The sequence below is a fragment of the Vanacampus margaritifer genome, chromosome 10, assembly GCF_051991255.1.
Source record: "Vanacampus margaritifer isolate UIUO_Vmar chromosome 10, RoL_Vmar_1.0, whole genome shotgun sequence".
Lineage (NCBI taxonomy): Eukaryota > Metazoa > Chordata > Actinopteri > Syngnathiformes > Syngnathidae > Vanacampus > Vanacampus margaritifer.
In genome coordinates this window covers 14,853,177-14,864,696 of record NC_135441.1, presented here as the reverse complement: position 1 = coordinate 14,864,696, position 11,520 = coordinate 14,853,177, and the positions used below count along the sequence as shown (strand labels likewise).

General features: G+C 39.4%; 2 protein-coding genes across 3 annotated transcripts; both read left to right on the top strand.

The window, feature by feature from the left end:
- The first annotated feature begins 3,355 nt into the window (after positions 1–3,355).
- On the top strand, positions 3,356–6,478 carry selenoh (selenoprotein H). Its single transcript, XM_077578132.1, has 5 exons — positions 3,356–3,569; positions 3,813–3,939; positions 4,995–5,137; positions 5,725–5,844; positions 6,242–6,478. Exons 1-4 carry the CDS (start codon positions 3,554–3,556, stop codon positions 5,829–5,831), a joined length of 393 nt encoding a protein of 130 aa, XP_077434258.1. The 5' UTR covers positions 3,356–3,553; the 3' UTR covers positions 5,832–5,844; positions 6,242–6,478.
- Positions 6,479–6,743: 265 nt separating this feature from the next.
- On the top strand, positions 6,744–11,300 carry clp1 (cleavage factor polyribonucleotide kinase subunit 1). 2 transcript variants are annotated; one of them, XM_077577871.1, is made up of 7 exons: positions 6,764–6,845; positions 7,085–7,169; positions 7,249–7,528; positions 7,617–7,724; positions 8,165–8,284; positions 9,096–9,233; positions 9,997–11,300. In XM_077577871.1, the coding sequence occupies exons 3-7, from the start codon at positions 7,256–7,258 to the stop codon at positions 10,681–10,683; spliced, it is 1,326 nt and encodes a 441-aa protein (XP_077433997.1). In that variant the 5' UTR covers positions 6,764–6,845; positions 7,085–7,169; positions 7,249–7,255; the 3' UTR covers positions 10,684–11,300. The 2 variants fall into 2 exon arrangements, with proteins under 2 accessions (XP_077433996.1, XP_077433997.1); XM_077577870.1 differs by lacking the exon at positions 7,085–7,169 and having other exon boundaries at positions 6,744–6,845.
- Positions 11,301–11,520: the final 220 nt, after the last annotated feature.

Below are 11,520 nucleotides of genomic sequence, written 5' to 3'. Positions count from 1 at the left end.
GATGAGAATCATATAAGCTAAAATTGGTCCGTCATCTTATTGAACTACAGTATGGGCAAGACATGCACACTACTCAGAAAAAAGAGATAGTGGGCTGTGGGGTAACATTTCAGGATAAACCTAAAATGAACTATAACTTTTATAAATTTGACCTCCATACATGAAAGCACTGGTCAATGTTTCCGTACTTGTTGTCCAACTCGCTGTTCTCGAACAAGGAACCGAACAGCAAAATTCCCAACAGCTGTTTGATCCATTAACTGACCCAATATTAACCAATACACTTCCAAGGACGTCCACTTCTACAGCTTTCTGTGAGTCTTCCACTCTCTCTGTTGTGCCCTGCTGATGACACTCTGCGCTCTCTCCTCTGTGACATGTTAGCTCATTGGCCACTTCCCACTGACAACATTCTGTTGTGATTATACATATATTTGTTCCCATTTCAGAAAAATTAGGTGTTTGGTTTCGCAAAGCTTCCTGTGTGCTATTAAGGACACATTCTGGAATTTGGATGTTTGTAGGGTTGGTGAAGGACTCTGGTTGGTGGCCCGGTGGGTGGTGTGTGGTCGCTGCTGGGTTTCACTTTCTTTTCTTTTCTTTGGTCCTTCCTGGGGTCTCCTGACGGCCTCTCGGCTCTGGCTGGGTTCTGAAATGTTCGTTTTAGGTGAACGGTATGGGATTTTTTAATAGGTTTTAGGTGAACTTTATGAATACACACTCACACGCACGCACACATACACATGCACGTACACATGCTCACCCACATACAAAAAAATAAAAAATAAATAAAATAAAAATAAAAAGGAGAGAGCAATGATGATGACATGTCAAATCGGTAAAATTACCGAATGAACAATACTGCGCTCTCCAGAAGAAGAAAAAAAAAAAAAAAAAATTAAAAAAAATAAAAAAGGACACATTCTGTAAATGCCTCCCCCCCAAATTTAGTATCACAACTATGAACGTAAATGCCATTAGCAAAGAGGAAGGCATCTCACTCATATGACGTGCGCATACAGCACCCACTCCCTGTCTTCCAAAATGACTGTGCTATTTTTCCCCTGGCCTTTCTTTCTCTCTCTTTTGTGTGTGCTTTTTATGCTGTCACTCATTCTTTGTCTGGACACCAATTCTGTCTCTCTCGCTCTCACTCACATGCAGACGCTTGAAACATGTGCGTCTCCTCTTATGACTTGGTGTGTCATTGACGTATTTTGGTGACGTTCACTCTTGCACATGTCATATTTGGATAAGACAAACTGACACGTTGGCACATTGGTGTCAATGGCTCCTACTGGCTGTCAATTAACCTGAATAAAATATTGACGACATCCAATGAGACCCAATATAAGAGCTACTGTGTATCACAAACATTACACAACTACTGTATGTTCGATAACACTTTTTTTCAGGCCAATGCCAGTACGAGTATTCAACTCCTGAGTACTCACGGATACCGATACCAAGTAACAAATACCACCAGTACATTAGAGCCAATAATAAATAATGTTGAAGAAATACCTTACCTATTTTTAACAGAAGGCAGAACAGTCACCGCACAATAAAGAACTTCAGTTCAAAATAGAACACAAATAACCCTGATTTAGGATAAATTTGCAATAAATTAACAAAAATGCAAAGTAAAACTGACAACTCCCTCATTTTAAGTCTTTGTTTAAATCAATTGAAGGGCAAAATAATACAGGTTCAACTGTTAACTGTTAAGCATGACTATGAAGTTGGAAAAAAGAGTTGGGCAATACAATTGAAAAATTATCACTAGTATTAAATATCAGAATGTTTTGACCTATTGAATGAATGAATAATTCATTTCTCTACACAGAAAAGAAAAACTAAACATCCCTTCAAACAAATCAATTAACCGAAAAGGTATAGGCAACCAGGAGCACCATCATCAGAAGGCCTCAATTAGGGAAAAGAGGAGGGCACGTGGCTCCTGTGATTTAAACTCACGTGCGCAACAGCTACCACAGAAAAAAAAAAAATTGACGCTGAGACGAGTAAAAGTGTAAATGTGGAATTGTTTGTTGAGAAAACAAAAACGACAAAGATTATTAGCACGCGTGAGTCAGACACGCCGCCTCGCTATGGGAGATTTGACAGCCTTTGTTTGTTGGCACAGTCGTGCCCTCTGACGTCGTCAAACATTTACATTTACACAGTTTCTATAAATGTCAGTGCCACATCCTGGGTAAGAAGCAACCCCATATGGTATTTGCTTTTGGATTTGAAGTACTGTAATTGGGCACATCCATCTGGTACTTGGCACAAGTTGGAAGATTTTCTTGTGCATTGTTCCATCTTTTGGATATCATACGTCAGCTGTTCAACACACGTGGACATTTATGGATTACCTACTACAAGTAACAAAAGGACAACAGCCCTGTATTCATCTGTGCTACTAACGTTTTTACACACAGATTTTCTGTTACAATAACCAGAAGGGTGACACTTAGCAAGATGAAGCAACTTAATCAGAGCTGTGATATCATATCTAAATGAATGCCAACATATTTAATGAAATAACATTGAATGAGGTGTTGGAGTCCATTAGCACTGACAGAAAATTTGAATACTGTAATTCAAACAATAGTTGAGGTCCTTTTTCTAACTGCAGCCTGAACAATAAAAATATTTATCCATCCATCCATTTTCTTGGCCGCTTTTCCTCACTAGGGTCGCGGGGGTGCTGGAGCCTATCCCAGCTGGCTTCGGGCAGTAGGCGGGGTACACCCTGAACTGGTTGCCAGCCAATCGCAGGGCACACAGAGACGAACAACCACACTCACATTCACACCTAGGGACAATTTGGAGAGTTCAATTAACCTGCCATGCATGTTTTTGGAATGTGGGAGGAAACCGGAGTACCCGGTGAAAACCCACGCAAGCACGGGGAGAACATGCAAACTCCACCCAGGAAGGCCGAAGCCCGGACTCGATCTGACGTCCTCTGCACTGGGAGGCGGACGTGCTAACCAGTCAGCCACCGTGCTGCCCTAAAAATATTTATTTGTAATTAATTCATTAATTTCTTACACCGTGTCGTTATCTTCATCGTAATTTGCCAACTGTTATGTTTAATTAGCTTTAGGATTTTGAGGCAATGCAAGTTTATTGGCACCACTCATGATCAAGACAAATCCACTACTTTACAAGGACAAAGAAATTAAAAACAAGATTAAATCAAAAGATGAAAAGCAAGATCAACCCGAACATAGTGAAGATACAAAGATATTTTAAAAGATAAACTTAAGATTTGTAGTGAACAATAAAGTTTTCAGGCCTTATTTGAATTGCCGAGATTGTAATGTGACCATGGGGATAGGGATCTCTAATTTTTTTTTAAAACTTTGAGAATTCCCGGTGTAAAGTTTGAACGCAATGTAAGATATCAGCTAGAGTTCCGTGATTTTTAGTATTGGCTAAACCAATACTAAAAATGAAATGAAATTTTTAGTAATGGTTTCATCCACACCCCTTCAACTAATGTTAGTTCAGTCCGCTAACCCGCGAAAGTTTCATAACAACAATGGCGTCTGCAGCAGGTTGGTCGTATCCTCATTTATATTTTATTTCTAAAAATGCCTCTATAGTTTACACCATAAGAATCGTTTAACAAATGTTACGCTATTCTGGTTTACGTTGTTGGTAGATTTTTGTCGCCATTGCATTCTTCGAAGTACTACGTACGTTTTGTTGTATGTTATTCAGTAAAATATGAACTAGCAAAACATGCTTATTCTCGATATTAAAAAAAACGTGTGTGGATTACATGGTGGTGTCTCCAGGCCGCCGTGGGACCAAGCGCAAAGCTGAGGATGAGGAGGAGAAGAAGAATAACAACCCCACCAAGGAGGCAAAAGGACAAGAAGAGGTGCCTGTGCTGAAAGGCCAAAGAGTGGTTATTGAACACTGGTAAGCATTTATGTGACTTAAAATACATAAATGACCTTTGTCAAGAGCTGGTGTAGAAAATTCAGACCAAGATACAATGTGCAGGTAGTCTATTAATTTATATATTTAATCAGGATTTGATATGATGGTCTCACTTTGTAACTGCTGTTGAGCTGTCGGTCGTGACCGAAACAACAAGAGCCTGGATACAAGCGGCCGAAATGAGCTTCCTCCGCAAGGTGTCCGGGCTATCCCTTAGAGATACGGTGAAAAGCTCGGTCATCCGGAAGGGACTCAGAGTCGAGCCGCTGCTCCTCCGCGTTAAGAGGAACCAGTTGAGGTGGCTCGGGCATCTGGTTCAGATGCCTCCTGGACAGTGGCATGTCCCACCACCGGGAGGACCCAGGACACGCTGACGAGACTATGTCTCTCGGCTGGCCTGGGCACGCCTTGGGATCCCGTCGGAGGAGCTGGTTGAAGTGGCTGGGGAGAGGGAAGTCTGGGCTTCCCTGCTAAAGATGCTGTCCCTGCGACCCGACTCCGGATAAGTGATGGATAGATGGATGGGTCTAACTTTGTAAATTTACACAACTGTGGTCTGCAGGTCTGGTTGATCATGCCTGTATCATATCTACACAAGGCAAGACAGCTATATATCACATTTCATACGCAAGGTGCTTCACACTGTACTTCATGTAGTTACAAAACAGTTAAACACAAAATAGAACATGTAAAGGAAAAAAATAAAACATTATAATTTAAGCTATTCAAGACATGAAAACTTTCAAGATATACACAAACATGTACAGTGAAACCACGTTGTACCCAAAACTTTTATATTTGAGTGAAACTTATCCTATGTTCATGACAAGTTTATATTTTGTGTGTTTTTTTAAAATTAATATTTGTTAGAAAGAAAACACAATTTCATCACAATTGCTGGACATAATGGCATCGTCATCACATACTTGATATTGCCAACTACTCAAGCATAAGTACTTGTTCTCATGCTCAGGCTGAAAAAAAGTGGTATGCTAACTACACTAACATCTTCGTGATTATGTGTTATTTGGCAGTAAGAGCTGACGAGTGTATGGGCGTAATGCCGAGGGGGTGAAAGCCGCCCTTTTGGCTGCATGCCCTAAACTGACTGTGGTCCTCAACCCTGAGAAGCCCCGCGGGAAAAGCTTTGAGATCACACTCATAGATGGAGGCAAAGGTGAGCTAAGGGAATGGACTTGATTAACTGTGCTATATATTTTTATCCTTGCATGATTAAGAATTAAGATAATACTTAGAATGTCGTTTGGGCAATTATTTAATTGGATTTGGGATTACTTTATCAATGTTACATTTCTTATTGGAAAATTGATTTGACATTAAGGCAACTTAAAGTCCACCCTGTGTTTGATTCGAGAAATGTTATTGTCATACCAACATGCATTCCAACATGATTGTCATGAAATAGTCAGTCCCAACTATCCCAAGCCTTGTCAAAATAAAAATACAAACCCCAATTCCAATGACGTTTGTATGTTGTGTAAAATGTTAATAAAAACAAAATGCTATGACATGCAAATCCTTTTCAACTTATATTCAGTTGAATATACTGTATAAGTTATTAATAATGCCCCTAGATACTGTTCTCAGACTGATAAAAGCATGCAATTCCATATGAGAGTATTCATTTATTGCACATTTTTGTCATACATATATTGCACGTGCCATTATTTTTGCAATTTGTTGTGCCACCCTAATGAATAATATTAATTATCTACCATCTTTCTTTGTGTCTCATGTCAACAGAGACATCTCTCTGGACGGGAATAAAAAAGGGGCCCCCTCGTAAACTCAAATTTCCAGAACCTGATGTTGTAGTTTCTGCTCTACAGGAGGCTGTCAGTACTGACTAGATGCAAAGTGAAGGTTTGTCCTTTTGAAAGATAAAAGTGCTCATTAGTCAATATAACCGTGTTGAAAATGGCTTGCTCTCTTTGACGATGGAATGTTCATGACTCAATTAACATGCATTTTTGGAAATGTAAGGATTCTGGTCGACGCCAAGGGTATATTCTATCTTCTGTTTTCTCTCTCAGTTAAAGAAAGTACTTTTTTGGTGTGACATTTGATTTATTTCAGCTGTGACATAATTGGACAAAAAACATTTCAACTAAAAATCTTATTTTGCAAGGAAAATACACTTTGTCAATTACACATAAAACAGGGCACCCCAGGTTGTTGTCTTAACAGCTACCTCTTCAAGTCCTAAATAATACATTTTAATACTGTTGTCTAAAGAAGACTCATCATCTCTCTCATTCAGGTCATTTTTCATGGGTGTGGCTTGTGGAAGCAGAATGACGAGGAGGGACCAAACTGGATGCTTACAGTCTCTCCTCTGATGAACCAAGCTTTTCCAGCCCGCACATATGAACACTTGGCGACATCTACTGGATTATTTTAGAGCACCACTTCCGTTTCCACACAGTTGAGCGTTTTGTGTGTCCCACGTTGGCATATGTGGTATTTTGTTTTTTGCTAAATAAAATCTTGAAATGTGTTTGTATTTTGTATTTTATTGGATTGCGTTTTAGGACTTGTGACGAAACAGCATACCGGACAAGTCCAAAACTACCTAATGGTGCATAAATGTAGACAAAATACTATTGGTGGGCAGTTGATTTTAACTATATATTTTTTAGAATGAAAAATGGAGTTAAAAGAGTCAGTGATATATTTTTTAATCGAACACGTTAACCAAGTACAGAAAGGTAACATTACATTTAAAAAAAAAAAAAATCCCCTCACACAATCGCCTCCTAGTGGTTGTTTGCATGACGTCATCAACACGCGACCTTCACACAACCACACTACCGCCACGACAGGGATTGAAACCCAAAAACACGTTATAGTTCGTAAATACGCATGTAAGTATGGCTTTAATGTATATGAGTGGGTTTATATTTATTTTGGGTTATTGTTGACGCATGGACTTGAAATAATAGACAATATGTAACGTTAGTGTCGCATTTTTTTGTGTTTAGTTTAGCGGTTAGCAATTGCTTTAGACTCCACACGAGATAAAGTAGCGTTTTTAACAAAAATATCATGCAAAGAAACTTGCATAATGCTCAGGTTGCTATTTTATATGTGTATTGTTTTTCAGTTTATAACAGGCAGACGTTTGGTCAGCATCGTCAAGTTATACTATCTCTAAATTTCGCAAATACAATTAATCACAGCCAAACTAGGTGTGTATCTACGCATTTGATCTCCCTCTCTCTCTCTATATATATATGTTAACAAATTTTACATTTTTCTTATTTTTAGCATTATCATGGCAACAGAAGGAGTAGAAAAGACAAGTGACGATCCATTGCAACCGGGCAAAATCGGCACCAGATATGACCTGGAGAGGGAGACTGAACTTCGTTTTGAGGTGGAGGCCGGGGAGACTGCAGAGCAGGTTGAGTTGGAACTCCTCACAGGAATGGCAGAAGTGTTTGGCTCAGAATTGAACCGGAACAAGAAGTACACTTTTGGAGCAGGCTCCAAGATCGCAGTATTCACCTGGCAAGGCTGCAGTGTGAACCTATACGGGAAGCCAGAGGTCAGCATGATGATCGCTCTGCTTGGCTTTATGCTTGTGGCCTTTTATCATGCTCAGTATTCTCAGCTTCTTTCTCTCATTACTTTAGGTGGCTTATGTGTCAAAAGATACTCCCATGCTGCTCTATCTGAACACACATGCTGCGCTGGAACAGATGAGAAAACAGGCCGAGCGGGACAATGAGAGAGGGCCAAGGGTAAGTTGAATATCCAGTCATATAAACAAAGCCCTACAAGTGTTTTATACTGTATTACAAAATAGGGAATACATTGGTGTCTTGAAATGTAGTGACTCGACCAATTAGTCGTTCGAGGGTCTAGCTGTCGCTCAGACCCGTGGACATATTAATAGATAAAATAATGAAGATGGAGATGAAACTAAATATGTTGCAAAAAGTATTTATGTAACTATGTTTCTATCAAGTACAATATAGCGTGCTATATTTCGTATTAAATAACAAACACAATTTTGTGGGGTGGCTGGAACGAATTAATGGATTTTGATTTGTTCCAATGGAGAAAGGTGATATGAGACAAGTGTTTTGAGTGACGCATGTGGTCACAGAATGAATTAAACTTTATGTCTTTGCTACTCAAAGAGTGGTTTAAGTTTATGTAATCATTTCCTTTTTCCTAGGTGATGGTGGCGGGACCGACAGACGTGGGCAAGTCGACAGTGTGTCGACTCTTACTGAGCTATGCTGTGAGAGTGGGTAGACGGCCTACGCTGGTGGAACTGGATGTCGGCCAGAGCGGGGTATGATGAATAGGGATGCACATTACTGTCATTAGTTGAAACATAATATGATGTTTGTAACTGTTGCACCTTCCGGACACACCTATTCTGCGTGAAAAAGGAACAGCACTATTTTTAAATTTCAGATTCCTTGGCTATGAAAAAATAATACAGTGGAACCTCCAAGTTCCTAGTTAACACAACTTCTTCTGGGGCTGTGGTCAATATTTGTTTTTATTTGTAACACTAATTTCCCATTAAAAATAATATAAAATTAAAAGTTAAACTGTTGCCAACATTAAACCTTTAACTATACATGAAAGGTTTTAAGTAACATTATTTAAATTCTTCCAAATATTAAAATAAAGTTAACTAGCGTTTAGTAAAACAATATACAACAAAATTACTCAAAAATGGTTGTCACATGACGTAGGTGTTTCCAATAAGGAAGTGAAGATCAAGGATTGCTGAAGGCAAGTCACCTTCGTAAATTGTGCTTTTTAAATTCTTTAATGTCATGCAACTATTTATTATGTTAATGCATACAGAAAAACCTGAAGAAAAAGGGATTCAGCCTTAACTTTGAGGATTATCTCTTCTAATTGGAATTTGAAGTTAGTCGTCACATTAAAAAAGATATATTCGACCATTTTTGTCACTAGTATTTTAATATTATTAATTTTCATTGTATAATCTTTTCGGCATTCTTCAAGAATTCTGATATTTTATACGGGAGAGTATGCAGTTTATTCATTAGTTTTAAACAGTGACATATTCTCTCTACTGAGATATCATAATGTATGTAATTTGAAGTACTTAACTTTTTCTCAAGGTGTCAGTGCCAGGGACAGTGTCAGCACTGTGCATCGAGCGTCCAGCAGATGTTGAAGAGGGCTTTTCAGTCCAGGCTCCTTTGGTCTACCACTTTGGCTCAACTTCTCCAGGGACCAACATTAAACTTTACAATAAGGTGAGAACAAGACCAAACATGAGGATGTTAATTAAAAAGCCAAATTCAATTCAATTTTCTATTGCTGCATTGGCTATACAAAGTCTGCACACCTCTGTTCAAAAATAATAATAATTGCGTGACATAAAAAAATAGAACTTTTGTGTCAACAACAAGGATTTTGTTATATTCCTGGTCCCAATTACATTTCGCAAAAACATACATGAAATTTGAAGGAAAATTGTATTTTCTGAGTGATGAAACCAAGGTACAATGTTTTGGCCTTATTTCTGAAAGGATTGTTTGGCACAAACACAACGATGCTCATCACTAAAAGGGTGGATTATTTTTATTTTTTTTGTCATAGTGGCGAAAATTATGAGCAGTTTCAACTACCAGTCAGTGTGAGCACAACACAAAGCAAAAAAAGAAAGAAAGAAAGGAAAAGCCTACTTGAATTTCTGAAATGTATTTGTGGTTCATCAGAGGTATCTTATATTGTGGCAGATGTGTGCTGACTCCCACTTAACGTGTTTGAATGTAATTGGTCAAATCTGAACACAGACACATCCCAGTTATGAGGGTGTGCACATTTATGCAACCCCATCATCTCAGTTGTTCATTTTTTACTTACCCTCTCGGAAAGATTTATTTAAAAAAACTAAACATAATGAATTGTATGTTGTAATGGTAGAAAATGTTTTTAAATGATTTGCCATCATCTCATTTTTCATATCAATTCTGTTCACTCCAATGACCTGAAATATTTGTTATGTCCCACAAGCTGACATCCTGCCTGGCAGATGTGTTTTCTCAGCGCTGTGAGGTGAACAGGAAAGCCAGCGTCGGCGGCTGCATCATCAACACATGTGGCTGGGTGAAGGGCTCGGGCTACCAGGCTCTGGTCCACTGTGCCTCTGCCTTCGAGGTGGACGTAGTGCTGGTGCTGGACCACGAGAGGCTATACAATGAACTCAAACGAGACCTCCCTCATTTTGTCCGCGTCGTGCTCCTTCCTAAATCAGGGGGAGTGGTCGAGCGTTCCAAAGAGTGCCGACGCGAGGCTCGCGATGATAAAATCCGGGAATACTTCTACGGTTTCCGCGGAGTGTCCTTCTACCCTTTCTCATTCGAAGTGCGTTTCTGTGACGTCCGCATCTATAAAATCGGGGCACCTTCCATCCCAGACTCGTGCCTGCCATTGGGAATGTCTCAGGATGACACTCAACTGAAGATGGTCCCCGTGACACCAGGAAGAGACCTCACCTATCACGTGCTGAGTGTGAGCAGTGCAGAGGATGGAGACGAGGGGGCAAGAAAGGGAATCGTGGAGAGTCCCGTGTGTGGCTTTATTGTGGTGACCAATGTGGACACACAAGCGCAAGTGATGAAAGTGTTGTCGCCAGCACCCAGACCGCTGCCCAGACACACACTTCTCATCATGGACATACGTTTCATGGACACCAAATGAGGTGACACAGCCTTGTTTACTTGCGTGTTGGGGCTTTGCTAGTCCTGATGACACAAAATGATGCAAGTAACTGAATCTGCTGTAATATAGTTTCAATTTTATTTACCAGATTGTATTGTGCTATTTTTGATAAGTGGTATTTAATAGCCTGTTTTCAAATGTTTTTCTTGTCTTATCAGAAATACATTGTTTAAGAATTAAAATGTGCATACACTGTTATAAATGAACTCCCTTGATATGTGTACATTACTTATTCATCCATCAATTTTCTGCAACACTTGTCCTCATTTGAGTGGAGGGTGGACTGGAGCCTTAATTGACATTGTGTGAGAGGCAGGGTAGAACCCTGGACTGGAGTAGCCAGACATGTTTTTGGAATGTGAGAGGAAGCCAGAGTACCTGAAGAAAATCCTCAATCACTGGAGAACAACAACACGTGCCAACTCCAAGGAAGCCTGCCGATTTGCTGCATGCGCCGTGCTGCTCATAACTAATTCTGATCAGTGTCATAAACATGAAAAATATCCTGTATTTTGCCAAAGGCCCTCTTGACAGAACATTCCACAGTTTTATTCCTCATGTTTCACCTTGTAGAATAAAAAAAAAAGTTCTTAGTGTGTGAATTTTTTTTATTTTATGTAACATTTATTATAAATAACCCTCTAAGTACTATGCTGGCTGTTTTCAGACACCTCACTTCTTCCCCCCAACACTAGCTATGTTAAAAGTAAATTAAACTTCCCAAAGTGTTGGGATTTTTGTCAAATTTTTGTTTTGTTTCCATCTTTGGGTCTGTAAAAATACCAGTAATATACTGTTTACACTACTGTATACAAC